At 52.3% G+C, this 18766-nt stretch overlaps 7 protein-coding genes across 7 annotated transcripts; 2 read left to right on the top strand and 5 right to left on the bottom strand.

The window, feature by feature from the left end:
• Positions 1–635: 635 nt before the first annotated feature.
• TRIVIDRAFT_195530 (uncharacterized protein) lies at positions 636–1912 on the bottom strand (the record flags this gene model as incomplete). The annotated part of the gene is made up of 4 exons (XM_014095351.1): positions 636–1295; positions 1377–1458; positions 1530–1690; positions 1763–1912. 4 exons carry the CDS (start codon positions 1910–1912, stop codon positions 636–638), a joined length of 1053 nt encoding a protein of 350 aa, XP_013950826.1.
• Positions 1913–2495: 583 nt separating this feature from the next.
• TRIVIDRAFT_217035 (uncharacterized protein) lies at positions 2496–4759 on the bottom strand (the record flags this gene model as incomplete). The annotated part of the gene is made up of 3 exons (XM_014095350.1): positions 2496–3667; positions 3839–4413; positions 4512–4759. The coding sequence occupies 3 exons, from the start codon at positions 4524–4526 to the stop codon at positions 2881–2883; spliced, it is 1377 nt and encodes a 458-aa protein (XP_013950825.1).
• A 560-nt stretch (positions 4760–5319) lies between these two features.
• Positions 5320–6082, bottom strand: TRIVIDRAFT_65622 (uncharacterized protein; the record flags this gene model as incomplete). The annotated part of the gene is made up of 2 exons (XM_014095349.1): positions 5320–5688; positions 6002–6082. 2 exons carry the CDS (start codon positions 6080–6082, stop codon positions 5320–5322), a joined length of 450 nt encoding a protein of 149 aa, XP_013950824.1.
• A 5702-nt stretch (positions 6083–11784) lies between these two features.
• On the top strand, positions 11785–12355 carry TRIVIDRAFT_56884 (uncharacterized protein; the record flags this gene model as incomplete). Its single annotated transcript, XM_014095348.1, has 2 exons — positions 11785–11874; positions 11960–12355. 2 exons carry the CDS (start codon positions 11785–11787, stop codon positions 12353–12355), a joined length of 486 nt encoding a protein of 161 aa, XP_013950823.1.
• Positions 12356–12922: 567 nt separating this feature from the next.
• TRIVIDRAFT_92432 (uncharacterized protein) lies at positions 12923–13908 on the top strand (the record flags this gene model as incomplete). Its single annotated transcript, XM_014095347.1, has 3 exons — positions 12923–13067; positions 13222–13349; positions 13417–13908. 3 exons carry the CDS (start codon positions 13017–13019, stop codon positions 13553–13555), a joined length of 318 nt encoding a protein of 105 aa, XP_013950822.1.
• TRIVIDRAFT_41043 (uncharacterized protein) lies at positions 13863–15328 on the bottom strand (the record flags this gene model as incomplete). The annotated part of the gene is made up of 4 exons (XM_014095346.1): positions 13863–14304; positions 14359–15042; positions 15091–15137; positions 15206–15328. 4 exons carry the CDS (start codon positions 15326–15328, stop codon positions 13863–13865), a joined length of 1296 nt encoding a protein of 431 aa, XP_013950821.1.
• A 681-nt stretch (positions 15329–16009) lies between these two features.
• TRIVIDRAFT_232258 (uncharacterized protein) lies at positions 16010–18706 on the bottom strand (the record flags this gene model as incomplete). Its single annotated transcript, XM_014095345.1, has 7 exons — positions 16010–16222; positions 16282–16745; positions 16806–17017; positions 17079–17470; positions 17524–18036; positions 18102–18162; positions 18222–18706. 7 exons carry the CDS (start codon positions 18704–18706, stop codon positions 16205–16207), a joined length of 2145 nt encoding a protein of 714 aa, XP_013950820.1.
• Between the last annotated feature and the right edge of the window lie 60 nt (positions 18707–18766).

The raw sequence follows: 18766 nt of genomic DNA, 5'->3' as shown, positions 1-18766 counted from the left end.
TTCGTACTCACAACACGCACGTGCCCTACGAAATAGAGTCACTCGCCCTGTTTCAGTCATCCATATCCATTATGACGAGCTGAACATGTCCATCACACAGCATGACCAAACACGGACAGGATTGACTCTTATCGACATGATTTCTTTTCTTTTCTGTGGGTTTCGTCACTCTTTGTCATCTCCGACTCACTGCCTCGTACCAAAAGTATGTAGTTGCCTGTGAGATTTTTTTCTTATGCTCAGCCCAAACAATCCGTATACACCTCAAACTACCCTGAACCATACACAAAAAGCCAAAACAAAAAACGGAGGGAAAAAGGGAGTAGGGAAAAAAAAAAAAAAAAAAAAAAAAAAAAAAAAAAAATACATGTAGCCAAGCCCAAGCCAATAGCCAGTTTCATCTACTCTCCCCCGTAGATAGCCGAGGGAGAAAGAAGGAAAGCAAAAGGCCAAAGTGAACCCTCCCGAGTCATTCAAAGATCCGAAATCAGGCAACTAGAATACACGGTTTAAATAAACAAGATAAGCAAAAAAAAAAAAAAAAAAACAACAGACGTAGACATTGCTGCCTGTCTCTAGCCACACACAACATGCCACTCCGAAATCTCACATCATCGTCGTCAAACGTCCCTCCTTCAGTCGCGTCCCACGAATCCCAGCCCTAGGCCAGTGCATAGAGCTGCAAACACCCACACAGCTGCGTATGCCGCAGCTCCAGCCGGCTCAACACCAGGGATGGTCATGGCGCAGGAGAGATACGTGTTGACGCCCGTGACCAGCAGAGTCACAAAAGTGCGGCCAATGGCCACCTTGGCCTTGGAGGTATATCCCCAAAAGTTCCACCACACAGTCTCTCCCAGACTGGCCTCGGCAGGGTTAAAGTTGGTGATGCGCTCGTCTTCCTTTGTCTTGCCTGCAGTGGCAAACGGCGGGAAGATGAAGGTGCTTGCGGCGGCGCCAAATAGCAGCGTCACAGGCAGCACAGTGGCGTAAGACGCCTCATACGCCGGCTCAACATTGGGGAGGCCGTTAAAGTAGAGGACAAAGATGCGAGGCAGCAAGAATCGCAGAGACAACACTAAGACGACGGAGTATATGCTCGTTGAGAAGCCCGTGGTGAGCAGCTGGAGGGGCAGGCTAGTGAGCTCGCGGTTGGGCAGCGCCGAAGATGACTTGTGGACGGCCGAAAAAGGCCGCAGGAGAGAAAAGGGAACCGATGCAGAGACGACGTCAACGGCGAGGGCAGCAAAGGCCGTTCTCGGGCTGAGGTTGTAAAAGGCGAACAAGAGGTACATCTAGAAATTGCAAAAGTCAGCTCCATCCGCCACATGTCTCCACAGCGTGACAACAGAAGAAAGGAGTTTTTGTGTACATACCGCCGGTCCGTGGGACAAGAAATCCATCATGGCAACATCCAGGCCGTCCAGCCCGCCAAACCAACCCAGCGCCAGCTCAAATCTACGCCATCTCATTAGCAAAGACTCCAAAACCCAGTGCTTGTCGCGAGGGGGGAAAAAAAAGCCACTCACATCCTCCAGCCAGCAAGGATGCCGATCTCCTCCCACGTCTCCTGACTCCGGCTCACGCCCGCCAGCTCCCCCTTCGTCAGCTCGGCCACCACGCTGTATCCAAGACTCGCCGTAGCGAAGCTGATGGCCGCCACGAGCGGAAACTGCACCAGCGTGGGGATCTTGGCCGAGGGCGCTGCCTCCGCCGATGCTGAAGCTCCTCCGTCCTTTGCAGGAGTGCTGGCGCCAGTAACATCGCCACCGTCGCGGCGCTTGGGCGTTGTCTTTTCGACCGCCTTGTCCCTCGACCGGTCTGGCGTTGCTACTTTCTCCACGATATCCGCATCCGCATCGACAGCCCCCCGCGCAGCCTCGCCCCTGGCCGTTCGCCGCAATGTCGGCATCTTGGCTATTTGTGTGTTTGTTTTGAGCTGGAGCTCAAGAGAACGAAGTCGCAGTGGTTGTGGGTTGGACGTGTCCCAAAATGCGCGTCTCCCACGCGGTCGACACGACTGGATGAGTAAGCGGCTGAGCGCAGTCGTTCGCAGCTACTGCACAATGAGGCCGTCACGAGCTTATCGTGTCAATGCTAGAATTAAGCGGCTGATTGATTAATCGATTGTGTTTGTTGAGGGTTCGGGGAAGCTTGCCCGCGCGCCGGATAGCTGTGGAGAAACGTGACGTTTAGGTCGCTGGGGAAACCTCCTGCCAGGTCCCCGCTATTTCTCGATGGAGCTCAATCTCAGCCGAAGCTCAATTTCTTTCTCTCTAGGGTCTCCATGAAATTTTTTTCTTTCCACATCATTTCACCGGGAAAGTCGAGAAAATCCATTCTCGCCGTGGCCACTGTTGGATTCATTGCGTTACAGTCACCAATTCGTTCTTGTTTGTGGGCTAGATTTGATTCATCAGTTGGCAGTCTTTCATAATGCATAACCATTATCACTGTGCGCGTCTTCGTGCCATGGCATGGCTTCAAGTGATGGTGTGAAATGTTTGTTTTTTTTCTTCTTTCAAGTTCAATGCTTTATTCAGAATTTATTCGGGCGTACGCTCGACGCCTCGTCAAACCCTCACTTTAACCTCGTGGAGAAGCAATCTCATCCCAGACCATGAACAGTCTGGACAGGCCCTCCACTCTTCGGTGCTGAAGATTCGACAGCGGAGCAGAACCACCCCCAATACAGTTCCTTCGAGTATATCGTTGTACAAAAGAGACACCGCGCCGATTTCCCTTCCCAATTGGTGATATCCATAATTCATTTCCAGAGCAATCCGACTCCAGGGGCCACATTATAAAAAAAACAAAACAAAGAATAGCGTTACGATTCGAGTTCCCAAGAGAAGTTGCTCCGTCCCATACCCAATACATTTACTCCTCCATACGACCAAAAACTCCGTCGTCATCTTCGTCGCTGCGAGCACGGGATCGCATGTCAAAATCGTCTTCGCTATCCTCCATCTTGACATCCTGGCTTCCGCGGCGCATCTCGCCGCGAGTGAAGCTTTCGGGTTGCCTGCTGGGGTAGCTGTTGATGAAGCCGGCGCTGGCAAAGGATGCGGCTTGATCTAGGAACTGAGCGGGGACGGGTGGTACCGGCGGTGCGTCCTCGGCATGTGTTGTTACGGCGGGGCGTGAACCACTGTTGCTTCCAAAGCTGCAGCTCAACAACTCGACAGCCGCGGCCAAGTCGTGGTCGTCCTCGGCATTGGCGTTGATCCCAGAGGACGATGGGCGCACATCGATGCTACCGCTGCGGCCATGGTCGAAACCGTGCACATTGGGAATACTGCCAAAGAGCAGAGGGTTCGACGGCTGCGGGGATTGAAAGCTTCGAGAAAATACGCTGCCCATGCTATAGCGCTTGTCGCGGTATGCAGAGGTATCGAATGTAACTCCCTCCTCGGCAATCGGAGGTGGGGTAGTGTCAGCGGAACTCTGACCATCTGCCTGCTCTGAGTAACCAGAGGCGGTGGGCGACGATGCCGTTTCTGGCTCGCTCGCAAAGTCCCTGGCAGAGTCTGGAGGAGTGACTGATCTCTCCTTGGGGTTGCCGTTCATGGCCACCAGGACAGACGCCGCCTCCAGCAGCTGTACTTGCTGGTGCTTGGAGATGAGCAACTTGGAGGTGAAGGACCACTCAGGAGTGTGCTCCCATCTAGCCAACGAGTCAACGAATGAAACTCAAATCACGCATGTTTTGCCAGTGTAAAGAGTGAATGGGGGGGAGGGGGAAGGGGGAAAGCCGTGGACCGGAGGTAGGATGAGGCATGCACCCAAACCTAGGCAAGTGCAGACATCACAGGTACAAGAGGGGAGGGAGACCAACAGATGCTTCGTCAGACAGCTGCTGTGCTTGTAGCCCTTGCCGCACGTCTCGCAGCGGACCTCTACTCGGCTGCTCTTCTTGCCATCCTTGGTCAGAGGCTGTCCGTCGCTGGCTCGCCTTATACGGGCCTGGTCAAGGTGGGCCGCCGCTTCGTCGGCCGAAAGCTCGTTCGAATCGTCGTCGATGGCGCTGTCCTGGACTTCTCGCTTGGCTTCCAGCAGCGACTTGTTGGGCAGGCTGGCCGGTGGTGAGGGCAGGCCGTCCATGAGGCCGGCCCGGACAGCAGATTGCTTGGATATGGTGTTGGTGTTCCGCCTTCCCCCGCTTGCAATCGGAATGGCACCGCTCTGCTCGCTCTCTCGAATGGCCGCCGCGAGAGCAGCGACATTGGCGCCGGGAGTGGTGACGGACTTTCGGCGGGTGATTCGGTGTGTGGGATTGAGAGCACCGGCGAGGAGGGAGTGCGAGTGCGAGTTGGTTCGGGCGTGGGATTGGCGACCGGTCAGGGCCGAGGATGCGGAGCTCGACATGGGAGAACGCTGGTGCGTCAATGGCCTCGTAGAAGGCTGCATCTCCTGCGGGTGGACAAAGATATCAGCAAAAAGAACCGGAGCCTCACGAGCGCGGGAACAAGCCACATCGGCAGCTCCAAGACGACGGCATCAGGTCATACTTTTGAGGAGGCCATTGCCAGGCGGGCTTGAATTGCTCGGGATTGCGAGATGACACACGCTGGACCGTCGCACGCTCGGGACTTCAGCAGCAACGCTCTCGATGACAGACGATGTCCAGCACAAGAAGGTGTCCGGCTCGACAAGATGCTTCGCTTATGTTCAACTCAGCGCGGGTAAGTGTTGTGAGGGAGAAAAAAAAAATCAGGCCAAAAAAAAAAAGCCAGGATCTCTGCAAGTAGTGAGAACGAGAAATAATTATTTTGGGAGGAACAATCCGGCGCCAGGCAAGGGAGTGTGTGTGAGTGTGTGTAGATGCGGCACGGCGGGGGCGCGTGTATTAGCATGAGCACCCGGGCGGTCTTTGGGTACGGAGGAGGCGTCTGGTACCTTGTACGGAGTACATCAGGAGGGACGATACGGAGTAGGGACTGCTACTGCGTACCGCCCTGGGGCCTGTGAGCGCTGCGAGAGCCCGAGTACCTGCTAACCAAGGATACCCGGGGCGGCTGTACCGAGTACCGGCCCGTGGCTGGATTGCAGGTACGAGTACAAGCACTAGGCTGTAGGTATAATGTTATGCCTAATCACAAGCACAAAGGCGCCTCCTCTTTCTTCTCTTGTCGAGATTGAGAATGAAAATCGAAATTGCGTCAAAGCCAGCAACAGGGCACGGAACACCCTCCGTGCGCTGGTACCTGGTACTCTGGCCTCCGTACTCCGTGCAGAATCAGGAGACGGCCGCAGAATCGAACGGCAGGGTTTCCATTTGGCTTGCCTCAGCAGCCCGTTAGTGAGCACGACAAACGTTCAGCCCGTGGGGCGCAGCTCCGATGGCTGGTGAGAGCCAGAAGCCGTGCAGAGCCAGCGGCAGAGCCACAGGCAGGCAGGCACTGGGAGCGCAGGCGCTGGTTGGCCGTGCTTCCAGCGGCTTCCACAGGCGATGGGGCTCTCCATCAGGGCTCTCCATTTATTTTCCTGTCGCAGTCGCGCGCGCCCGACCGGTGGGGTGTAGCCAAGTCTGACTGGGCCATTGGCCCGCTGACCCGGGTTGATCACCAGGTCGAATGGAGAGGCCGTAAAGGGGGATGCTGGAGGCATGCGAAGGAGCAATTGGAGGGCCACAACAGGTGCCGGGGGCGTGTGGCGAGAGGCCCCCAGCGCCTTTGTTGCTGGGCACTGTACGCTAAAAAAGGGTCGACTCGGCTCTACAGTGCAAATATTGGACTCTGCTGGATCAATACCTATTGAGGTTCTGTCGCTCTCCCTTTGGACGACAACAGTGGTAATTGAGTTGCTGTGGGAGGTCCCTTGGTAGAATCATTCATTCAATCTGCAATCCAATTCCATTCATCGTGTCTGACTTGACTTGCCACACGGAACTGTAGCATACGTACTGGGTACATGTCCCCTTGAGCCCATCCAGGTTCTGCGAGTACAGTATTCGTGGAGGTTTGGCGCGGCAGGTTATCGGACGGCTAGGTACTCGTACCTGTACCGGCAGGACAGGGAGCACGCTGGCACTAAAACTGAATTGAGGGCACCGACTCCCTACCAGCCAGCTCAGCAGCATGGGATGGGATCAATTTGATGGGACCGGGTGGGCTGTTTGGGCTTACTGGCACTGATAGATACGTCCTACTAAAACAAGGTGCCAGGCAACGTGTCTCCCCGTCATGTCAAGCCCTATCAAGGAATACGGCCCGTAATGCTCGGGAAAGGGATGAGGGCTGCCTCCTATCGGGGACCGTTGTGGTTGAGCGATCAAAAGAGTTGGGAGGGGGACATTTGGCAATCAATCAATTCAATACTACCTACTCTACTGTACTCCGTAGACAAGGAGACAAAGAGACATGACAGTTTTGATGGATGCTAATATACTGTACTGTACTGTTCCCAACTAGTGCCACCTTTCTGATACAATGGAAATCAGACGAAACCTGCTGCTTTATGCCAAATTGCCCACTTCCATTTGCTATACTACTAGGTATGTAGGTACTATTATTTCATGGCCAGTTCCCTTACTCATCCGGCGCCAGCTAGTACTTGGTACTACCCCGTCCAAACTCACATGACGAGCGCCAGACGTTTCTCGCACGGAGGCACCTGATTCATTCGTGGAGGGGGAGTGGCTGACGAAGGAACGAACGCTGAAATGAATCGATGGATTCGCCTTAGTAGTGCAGAGTACTCGTATGTACCTTATTAGTCTTCGGGTATGTGAGCGCAGCATCCCGGGCTAGCGTCGCTCAGCGAGTTACCACTATCAATTTGCTCCGCAGCCAAGCGCAATAATCCAATATTACCTTCATGTGCTGCGTTCTTACGGTACATTGGATGCGCATGCGCTGTCGTGCCGAGAGCGAATACTGCACCGCTCGTATTACCTACATGTAGGTGCTCTGTGCTGTAGCCGGTCGATTGGCGAAGATGCATGGAAATGAAGTGCATTGCACCGTTTGAGCTTAGCATCTATTACCGTGGAATCAATTGCCCCCAGACAAACACCCAAAAAAAAAAGGAGGGGAAAATGCTCAATGGATTTCAGCCAAGAAAACAAATTGAGACCAGATTGAAATTGCTGCTATAAACTGGCCTGGCCTGGCCTTTCAGCTCTCGCTTCGGCAGCGGCAAGGTTCATGGGTTCAATTTGCCGCTGGATTGATAAGAGCCCCAGCCCTACCTCCACGATACCGGAGCTTGGTATGACTGGACTACTACTAACGACTGAGGCTGCCCGCAAAACTGAATCGCTCATCGTCGATAACTGCAGCATCGGCCTCGATTCTCGCCAGGCCGAAGTGGATCAACTCCCCCGAGACCCGTTTCCACCCCCGCAACCAGACTCCGCCAGGCCTCAACTTCCGTGTATTCGCAGGAAGCGTCGATCTGCTAATAGCCCATCTCATCTCACCATTTTGCGTCCGAGAGGGGGGGCAAGCTAGAAAGAGACCTGAGCACGGCCAGGATTCTTGGTCTTTCGGGGGCCGAAGACGGCTTGGATGAGGGGCAGCGAAGCGGGGGAAGGGGGAGAATGCTTTGGACAAGATAGAGGCAGCTCCATGTCTGTTGGGAACCGACGGGTGCGTCTCACCAGCCATTTCCTGGCTCCAGAGAGTTGATTTCTTGTGCAGATTGCACTTGGAGGTGATTGGCAGGCAACATACGGGTCAATTGGTCAAGACGGGCGGCCTCTGCTCTCCATGCTGGCCAACTTGGACAGGTAGGGATACTTTGCGCACTTCGTATGCATGTCTGAATCACCACTTGCTCTTCTCCATCAAACCGCACAACAGCTTTTCCTCTTCCAGGCAAACCAGAGACAACAACAACCGCACTCAGCAATCGGCTAAATACGGCGAGTCCGGGGAATCATTAAGCATAGGTAAGACCAAGATAGCGCAGTACGGGGTACGAGTACATAGTATACCGCGGTAGAAGAGCAAGGCCCATGATTGCGGTCACCGCTGGTCTGTGGACAAAAAAGCAACAGTCAAGACTCGCCAATTGATTAGGTTTGTCGCCATCAGGTATAAAGGCAGCCGGTTTGATGGAGTCGTTGTGGATATCATGGAGACCTGGAGCTGTGAAGAGGTAGCACCTCGTACGGAGTCAATTGGGGAACTAACAACAGCAGATAATAGGTCAAAAGACGTAGACGCCACCCGGAAAAAAGAAAAGAAGAGAGACAAAAGATAAGGAGGGAAAAAAAGAGGAGAGCAAACACACAACTACATGGGGGAAAAGTCAAACCCCTGGCAAGGAAGACGGAAGACGGAATGGAATCGCCATGGAACAGAAGAAAGAATCGCAGAGAAAAGTCAAAAAAAGTCAAAAGTCAGTCCACCCACCATGTCCTTGCGCCTCGTTATCCAGGAACCCGCGCAACTGGATGTCTCTTTGCCTCTGGGTGGCTGAAGTTGATTCCTGGCACGAGCGCAGTGACATTGGAAGTGGCCGCTAGCTGCCCTGCACAGTGCCAGGTGGTGCGCCAGAACGGTATTTCTTACAGGCACCTTCGCCCACTAGCCACAGCGTTAGTGCCAGCATTTCCATGGATTTGTGCCTTACTGTAGGCTGTAGTGGTGGACGCACCCCCCGGCCGTGCGCTTACGCAGGTCACGACTCCCGGCAGCAACTAGGGCATTCCATGGCACCATCGCAGGCGCATCGAGCAAACATTGGGATGCAGTTGAACCACGTTGGCCGAATCATGGACTTCGGAGCCGGCAAACTGCGTTGGTTCCCCCTATTTTGAAAAGGAACGACTTGGTCAATTTTTCTCGCCTAGCCTCTTCGGCACCAATGCAGATTTTGCGAGAAACGGTTCCCAAAGCAGCACTGAGGCAGCGAATGATATTGATCCATCAGATAAGGGCACCACCACAAGGCTCTCATCTCAACCACACAAAGCAGCCATGGATAAAAAAAAAAATCTTCATGCCCTTGCAGCGAATTGCCGCCAAGGAGATGCCGGATTGATTCTGCTTCCAGCAGCTCTGCAGCTTCTCTAATTTCGGTGCCCAACAGAAAAACACCCCCCTAGCTGTCTGGTTTGGTTTGCTGATGGATCCCGGGCGTCGGCGGCTTCACTGTTCCATGTTTGCCCGTCCAATGCCAACGCACCTGCTTGGCCCTGCCCGTAAATGCACTCAATTGGAACCTGATAATTGCAGGTGAATATTGCATGACATCCCCTTGGAAGGATGAAAATTTTTTCTCTTATACACGGCAGCCTGCGGCCTGTTGTGGCGAATGGGTGCCCAACTCTGGCCCTCGGATGATGGACTGACGGATCAGTTCAGCAGGGCCTTTTGATAGCGATGGTCTAATTGATCGCCTTGCGGGGCCATGGCAGTTGGAGATGGTGTCTTGGGTTCGACCTAGGGCCAGATGTGCCTGAACATCAATTGCGAGTCCGCGCCGAAAAGGACGTCGAGTCTACAAGGGAGTAGAGGTAGTATTACTGTATGTTTGACGATCAGCTCCAGAGACGAGCCGAGCCGGCGTGTCAACGGCCGTCAGATGAAGTCATGGCTGGTAGCCGTGCTTCACGATTCATGACTATGCCATTGACTCTCTGTTTGTACTGGAATCATCCAAGTTGGTGTGCTGCCCTTGTTGATATCAAAGACTGATGCCTGCTTTCGCCGCCCATGTATACGCCACAGAGGAGAGCTTTTTGATAATTATTACTCCGTACATGCTACAATATGACTACACCCAATGTATTACGTACGTGTACCGAGTATGTAGGTGGATATTAGTGGTCAATGGCATTCTTCACACTACTGTGCAACCCGTACGCCACTCACTCTCCCCGGCTCTTACACATCTGCCCAGAATTAGAACAATCCATCGTCGTGATTGCGTGCGTCTCAACGTCGTGACACACATCTCGACTTCCGCCCATCGGTAGCCAATCGGAGGCCACAGTGCCCACTTCCAAGTCCCCAATCATCGAGTCACAATCAACTGAGAGCCATCATTGGGTCGGTGACGAGCGCAACGTTTTTCTTGATCCTTCCTGAGGATCAATTAAGTACATAATAACATGAAAAAGAATCTTGGAAGGGGGGGAGGCAATTTGGTGTATCGCCAAAACCACACGCCACGTCGTACCAGCAATAGTGTGCCTTTCCAGCTCAATGCTGGTGCCCGTATCTGGAGGGGAGGCCACCACTTTGATCTACACCATCTGTCGACTCGCCAATGATAGACGAATATCACGTCGCACAAGACGCACGCTCTATAGTTCTCGGCGCCGATATGGCATCAACAATCGGCGCCATGAATCAGTCAATATCCGGGCAGAAAAAAGCTCTTGCCGTCGAGGCCCGAAAACAAAAGCTCTCTGGCATCAGCCCCGTTCGCCCGCAACGTCCTTTTTGACTCATCCCATGTAGTCTATGTAGTCTACAAGCTAGAAACCCGGGTCCGATCTTATGTAATGCTGCCCAAGTTTGCAACTCGCAGCTCGCAGCTGTGCATGGACCTTTTTTTCGTGTTTGTTTCGACTTTTGCCGGTTTGTTTCATGGCTACACTCCCTCGTCGCTCCATCACGCTGCGTCAAAAGACACCGAAACGACATTGGATGCAAATCAAAACACAGTGCATGGATTTTGGCCCTTGCGTGAATGACTCCCACCGTTCGCACTGTCCGACAAGACGCCGCTTACATGCAATTTACATGGAGCAATCTGACGCTGCATCGATGTTTTGCTGCATCAGCAACGGTTCTGAAAACGCTCCGGCCTTGGACACGGGCCTCATCCGCAACCATGTCGGGATCTCCGGAACAACTCGGCGAAAGCAGGCCGCAAAAGATACGCGGCGAGACGCCTTGCAACTGCGCATCGATGATTCCATCGAAGCCGGCCAAGCGTCAGGGCGCAAGGCACGTTGTAGATTTTGAGAGCGGCAGCCGCCCGCCACTTCCGAATGGGCGTACGGGTAGTGCTCCAGGGCTTGATTTATGATGCTTGGGGGATACAAGTGCTGTAGTGATGGAGGGCTCTCTCCGACTCCGAACTTGCCTTGTGGGATTCATGGCTTGTTGACAGCCCCCCTATGCGAACGGCTGCGGAATTGTCCAAGTACCTGTGATTCTCGTGTGAATCGGAAAATGGAGAGGCGATCGAAGGGCTGGATGAGCAGTGATCGAAACCATGCCCGATGGTTTCCGCAACAGTAATTCTGATTACTTCAACAAACGCGGTACCTTTCCTGATCAGAGAGTACCAGCAAGGTACCCGTACTTACATGGCATCTCCTTGTCCAGCTGCCAAACAAGCGCCATTACGAGGCTTGGCTGACATGACATGCATCCTTTGGCTCCCGCCCCTCAGAGCGACCTTTTGTCGATCCCCTTCATATGTTCCCGCAAGCCAAACTTTGGCCCTTATGCCAGGGCCAGGCCACGACAAAAATTCAAAAGAAAAACCTTGTGTATTTCGCACATGGCGTCGACGAAACAACCCCTGCCTGGCTGCTTCGGGACAGTCGCTCTACGTCATGAACCGGGTCCACAAGTGCCTCGTGACGTCAGCGAAGCCTCTTCTTTTAGCATCACGCCCTTTTGGCAGCTTTTTTTTCTTCTGTTTCCACCAAAAATCTTGGTCGGCTTCAAAACGAAAGTGGGCTTTTGATACGTAATTCAGACGAACGCCAAAGGTACGGTTACTTATTGAGGTTAACCCTCTTTTTACTTCTTCCCTTTCTTTTTTTATCCACCACACACCCCCCCTTGTACAGCCTCTTGTTCCCCATTCGCGATGCCTCAGGAACAGGATGTCTTCCGCAAAGTCGGTCGCGGTGGGGCAGGCAACTACGTCTCGTCGAAACAAGCCGACGAGGCAACCAAAGTAAATCCGCAACACTTGAGCTTCCCCCAAAAGGCATCCCGTCTTCCTCCCCCCAGGTTGTTTCTAATACGGGGACCGGCTTTAGGACCTTGAAGCGCAGCAGCTAAAGGCCATTGTTGCTGCTGCTTCTTCGCCGTCAGCGGACCCGTCGCAGGGCCCCGCAAGAGCCGGCCGTGGAGGCGCCGGGAACTTCATCGACCCGGCGTATGCTGCGCAGAACCAGGGCCAGCTGGCGGGCGAGACGGGGGCTGCCGTGGCCTCGAGCCTGAAGAAGAATCCTCAGCCTCATCGTGCGGGCTGGTCGGGCCGTGGAGGGGCTGGTAACTTCAACTGGGAGACGGCTGCTGAGGAAGAGAGGCGGCAGGACGACGAGAGCCGAGCAGAGTTAGATAGGAAGATCAAAGAAGCAGTCGAAGGGGCGTTGAAGATGCCGGAAAAGGCACACCATCATCTAGTCAAGGAGGACGAGGAACAAGGGTGAAGAGCGAGCGGGCGGCGGAAACATGTTCCTCAGCCCTCCTGCGATTGAGGCAAGCCTTACCTGATAGCGGCTTCAAGACCCCATGATTCTCAGTGGGATAGATGCCTACTGTGTGCAAGAGAAAAGCCTCAGAGGCAGGATAGATTCCTCGGTTCCAGCAACCGAGGCCATGATTTAACGAGACTTGAACTTTAACCTGCAGGCCGAATCATTACGGGCTACTGTTGAGGGTAGCTTTAGATACAAGTCCTAGCCTCGTGCTGGTCTTTGAGTAAAACCCCGAGAAGCAGGCACATCAATATATACTTTATCACATATGCTCTAGGAAGCCATATAGACTAGAAATTATACATCATAAACAATTACAGATCACCTCCACCAATCAACGCCCCCAAGCCCCCTCCAATCCATACATGCACATCATCCAAACGAACGACACCAAAGAGCCCACAGCCCGGGGGCCTCGCATCTTTCCCCCCGGAAAAACTATGCCCCGCACCCCCATTCCATCCTAGCAAAACTTCAACTTTGTCAAAAGCCGATTCTCTCCAACCCACTTCGGCATTGCGACAAAATCAAACCCCCAAACAATCGGCAGCAGCCTGCATCCAACATTGTCAATCTCACTTCGAAACGGGAATAAATCGAAACTCACCACATCATGGCATCAGTATTCGCTTGGGGCGCCGGTGTCGCCGTCGCTGCATTCCTCGTACGTGCAATTCCATTTCTCTTCCGGGCCTGTATAAGCGCAACATCAGACATCCATCACCAAAAAACCACAACATGCACTCAACTTCATTTACAACAATAACAAACAACCCACATCTATACGAACAAAAAGCTAACGCTTTCATTTTCCTCAGGGCCGCGCCGGCTTCGTCGCACTCCGTCGCTCCCGTGGCGGCGTCGGCGCCATGGGCAAGGCTTTTTACAAAGGCGGCTTCGAGCCCCGAATGACCAAGAAGGAGGCCTCCCTCATTCTATCCCTAAGGTAACGACGCTAAAAAGATGGGTGGTTTTTGCGAGAGGACCACTGGGGACTAATTCCTTTCACTTAGCGAGCGATCCATCACCAAAGACAAGGTCCGCAAGGCCCACCGAACGCTCATGCTCCTCAACCACCCCGATCGAGGCGGCAGCCCGTACCTAGCGACAAAGGTCAACGAGGCGAAGGAATTGCTGGATAAAACCGTCTGACCGAAACCGAACGCGTGAACTGCATACGAGCGGAGATGAACGGCCCCGCCGCGTTGGTAATGGGGACAAAAGAGAGCCAGTTTGGGGGCCGTGTGTATATGTCTTGTACGATATTCGTTTTCCATAGCGATGGCGTTGGTGGGTTGGTGGGCTGAATTTGAAAGCCATCTAAGCGACTCATAGCTAAGGTATGGGAAGATTTTAGAGATGAAGGGGGCTAGCTACATGAAAGATTTCGCGGCTTGCCACTTGATGACCAAAACAAGAAGAAAGAAAGGAAATACCAAGTCTCAACTCAAAGACGGTCTTACACCCATTTCTCCATTCCTTCAATCTCAGGTTCCTCCAACTTGACATCCCACAGAGCCGGCTTGTACTCGTCACCCTTTGCCTTTGCTTCCTTCTCCCGAATCTCCTCAAGAGCAACCCCGATGAGGGCGCGGAGGGTGAATACGGCATCATTGCCGGCGTTATGTAGGTGCTTGCTACGAATGGATAGGTCGTTGAGGACGCTCAGGAGGCTCTTCCCATTATCCAATTCTTTCCAAGCCTGGTGTATATCCTTGGTATCTAGCTGCCCAACAAGACGTCGAATGGAGGGTACCACAAATCCAACACTCGAGAGGTACTTGATGTCCTGGTGAGCGTCGTGACCGACAAACACTATCCGACGCTTCGAGTCTACATAAGGCTGTAGGATCTCTAGAATGGCTTCAGGGAGCTCACATTCTTCTGGGAAAGTGCTTTTGCTATTGGCATGTTAGCACGATTCCACATAACAAGTCAACAGCTTGTATAATTACCCAAAGTCGAAGTAGTTAGGACATCCATGGACGAAACGGTGGTTCACCAGGCCGGCATACTCTTTAGTTCGAAGATGATACGCCTTGATAAACTGCCACCAGTTATGGCCACCAGGTCCCGATTGCACACCATCAAGGTCTTTGACATCAAGGATGGCTATTCCAACCTCAGAAATGGGATTGGGCGGCATCTCGATGGCTTCGACGTCCATGCAAATGAAAACCACATCTGCCGCAACGCTGTTGGCTGGTACCAGATGAAGATATTCCTGAGTCTCGTGAAGCATTCGCTCTCGGTCAAGCTTTCGTTGAGCAGCCTTTCTTCCTGAATCTTTCTTCTTGTCTTGGAAAGCTGGCCTCGGTACCATCATGTACCAGTTGTTCATCCAGCCTTGCTGAATGGCGCCATGCGCGGCCCGGAAGCTCTCCCAGTCCGTATTTTGAAAGACGGGGAAGCTTTCAATGTCCAAGACTTTCTGGTCTCTTGATCTCTTCAAATATCGAGGCCTTGGTGCATCCCCCTGGCCGAATTTCAGATAGAAGCGATCTTGATTTGCCCCTCCTGGAATAGCGAGAGCAGTTCCGAGCACCCTGTTGATGCTCTCGAGAAAATCTTCAAACTGAACCGTAGGCACCAGTAAACGAGGCTTTTCGTCGGGTTTCTCAGGATGGTAAAGGTAAAAACTGCAGCGTAGGTTAGAATACATTCATGATAGTTCAAGGGGTGCCTACAAATCCCAGACTCTGCCTTCCAAGATTTTGTCAAAGAAGGGCTTGGCCTGCAGGGCATGTCAGCTACACAATCTCTTCATCTTCACGAACCGGACTAAAAGGGTTCTGCACATACTCGAGGCGTGTTCGCCTTGCCGATGAAGCTATCAGGATAGGCCAGAATAACCTTCCATGAACAAAAGCTGATCGCCTCATCGACAGGTTCCCCAACAATAAATTTGGAACAATCCAGGGGCATCAGGGGAGGCGAGACGTTAATTTTCTCAGCCTTCCTCTGTTTCTCTGTCGAATAATGGACCCTGGAGTTCCAAGCATCGCGGCCAGCGTCGTATGGCGGTACGTCTGTTCCTCCTTGATGAGGCGTTGCCTCAACAGGAAACTCATCCTCAGAGTTTATTGACGCCTTTTCGTTGTGTCCTTCCTCTCGCACATGTTCTCCATACTCAACTTTGACTCCAAGGCTCTTGAGTCTCTCGAGACGAGACGCGAAGTCGAAGCTGGCCATATTGAGGCAAGGTGACGGCAAACGATTGTTTGGCAGGTAACTCTGAAGACTAAAATCCGAATATTCTGTGGTTGGAAAGAGAGAAACGAAACGAAATCTCCCAGAGAAAAGGAGTGATGAAATCACAGAGGAAAAGATATTGTGTGCCGGAAAGCGAGGTTAAGGGCAGGGTGAAATGAAACTGAAGTGCAGCTGATTGGGCAAATGCAGGTGCAGCAGTTAGGCAGGCACTGATGGACGGCTACCTGCACAATCAAATCACACAACTTGATAACTGCTGATAATAAATTTGACAGCGATAAATTCAAGTCAAAAGTAGCACAAGGGCAATATTTAAATGCTCGCCGGAGACGGAATCGTTTGACAGAAGATAATTTGAGAGCAGAGTTACGCAGCATCGGGCAAAGAAACAAGCAGTGGTGCAATTTTTGATCCTGCCAAGGGGGCACATGTGTAGTATTACCTGGCCTTGCCTTGCCTTGTCTTCATCTATTCGTCATCATCATATAATTACATGTTCAATTATCACCTTTCCAGTCTTTCAGTGCTACATGGCCCATCTACATGCTGCCCGCTCGACCAACATAAATGCAACTCCGTCTGCCACCTTCACCTTGACTTGTAAAACTATCACACAAGTTAGCAAACAACAATCCCACAAACTGACAGCGTGTTGCACTGCTCACCTCATCTGCCTCCTCCGGAGTAACCGTCGAGGCCTCTGACTGCTTCTTGTCAATCAGTCCGAGTTTCGCCCATCGCAACTTGAACCAAAAGTCTCTCCTGTCGCCACCCAGAGCCCCAGAAAGTAAACTCTTCTTCAGGTCGCGCACAAAGTCGTTGTACAGACCGGGCTCTTCCAGGTTTGTGAGCTCCTCTCGCATCGCCCCGATGCCCTCCATTGCTTGGGCGTATTTGCTATCCCCAAAGCTGTCCGTAACAAGAGATCGAACAATGGCTGCCATCTGCTTTGTCGCATCAGCAATCTGCTCCACCTCTTCTGACGAGTTCAAGGCTCGCTTGAAATCGGGAATTGCATTTTCAGGACTAATTGATCCCTTCTTTTCTTCGCCCAAGAGGGCATCCACATCTAGCCCGGAGATGGGTTTAACCGTTTCTCTTTGACGTTTACCCTTAGCCTTGGGTGGCACTGACGGGACATTAGCAAGTCAAAATTTCAGTGTCTGGGGATGCTCGAATGCATAATCACCTTTCTTTACATCTGCAGCCTGAACCAGAGAGTCAATCTTGGCCTGCACCGTCTCAACTAGCTCCGTCGGAGGAGCTGCGAATCTAAGCAAGACAGGGGGGATTTCCGGAACTGGTTTTTCTGGATGGACTGCTCGCTGCTTGATCGCATGGTTGGTACGATGGATTGCGGGGTTGTATATTTCTTCGATGGTGGCATATTCCGCAGGCTCCCTAATAAATGACATGTTTAGCGATGGAGATTTATTATCTGGCGGCTTCTTCGTATACTTACCCTTCTTCATCAATTCCATAAGTTGAAATATCCATGGCATCCACGTAATCGCTCATTGCCTGATTGAGCTCATCTGATGGCAATAAGCGGTGACTGGTGAGTGTTTGGCCACTGACAGTAACAACTCTGTCCAATGGAGGGAACTGATACGTCCTAATGTCTTCCGCAAACGGTAGAGGCACATCGTATAGGCAAACGTAATTGGGCTCCATGTGAGGCATCAGTAACACCATAATAGGCTCTTTTTCATCTTTGGTCACCAGGCGGGCCACGGCGTACGAGTCAAGCTCCGAAAGCGCCCACACCAGAGAGCTAAATGCCAACTCCGACTTCTCGTCGTATTTGGCTGCAATGGTGACGCAAGTTTCGCCAAGGTTAAGCAGCAACTCATACTGGAGGGTGGTCAGATGAAAACACGCTCTGTGGTCGAACATCGAAACATTACCTTTTCTTTTTGTACAAAGCCAATAATCTTGAAGCTCTTCTGCGTCTCTAGCTTGGTGACGTTGTGATCGGACTCGCTGATGTGAACTGCAGTCCTGCCATACTCATACCCCTTGGCCAGAGACTCAAATTCAACATCACGTTTCCCGCCAGGGGCATCTGGATCATTGACCTTGTATGTTCTGGCCTGCTTAACGGCTGTAAGCTCCACGCCATCCATCTGCTCCTCATCAGCCGCCTCCGATGGTCCAGCTTGCTCCTCTTTGACCACCACAGTGCTGGCTGTTGGTGGTCTGGCGAGATGGGTCTTGAAATATCTCTCAACGCGGATGTCCACCACCGCGGGGGCGTTTTTCGGATCTCCCAAGGTCAAGAGGCCGTCGTATGTCTTGTACGGCTTGACTGATTTTGCTCGTGGTTCGTTCATGTCATCGATAGCTTCGACTATGGAAGCAAATCTTGAGTCTTGGCCGCAACCATCCACGAGCCGTTTCAGAGTCTGTTCATTTTGTTTCTAAAGGCGGCGTCAGATATAACTGGAAAATAGCAAGTTAGACGAGACAATTCCGTCGTAATTACCTTGACTAAAGACTTGTCTTCTTCCTTAAAGCCATAATCGGGGGCATCAAAGTCAACGCCCCTTGCATGATAGTCAGCACTGCTGCGTTGTCCCGGCCACGAGACGCCATTTCAACTTACAAGACTGTCAATTCAATATTCGAGTCGCAAATCTTCCTTGAAATGTCGTCAATGTCATCTGGGTCTATCTCTCCGTGACCGTCGGTAACCAGACAAATCTGCCGCTTCCACTTATTCTTCTTCGTGTAGGTGTCAATCATGTCGACTGCAACCACAATGGCTGATATGGCGTCACCCTCCACTGTCCTGCTCGGTTTTACCTTGGACTGAAGATTCTTGAGACTGGTCATTGTCATCGGCCCCAGCGGCTGCAGGATAGAGATGTTCTCGTAGCCGTCCTCGCCCAGCGTGTGATTGGTCTCATCAGTCCTGAATCCCACCACGCCAACACACAGCGTCTTGCGATTCGAGGCCACAACATTGCTGATCTTGTCCCACACATAGCTCATGCTCCAATCAAGGTCTGATTCTTTTCGGCCTCCATTGGTGGCGGTCATTGACGCGCCGAGGTCGATGATGAAAACAGTGGCTTCCTTGTCCGCCATCTTTGTTCATTCAATTGAGAACAGAAGAGGGAAAAGATGAAGAAAGGAAAGAGTAAAAGT

This window comes from Trichoderma virens (assembly GCF_000170995.1).
Source record: "Trichoderma virens Gv29-8 chromosome Unknown TRIVIscaffold_90, whole genome shotgun sequence".
In the NCBI taxonomy this organism is placed as follows: domain Eukaryota; kingdom Fungi; phylum Ascomycota; class Sordariomycetes; order Hypocreales; family Hypocreaceae; genus Trichoderma; species Trichoderma virens.
This window is presented reverse-complemented; position numbering and strand designations above follow the sequence as displayed.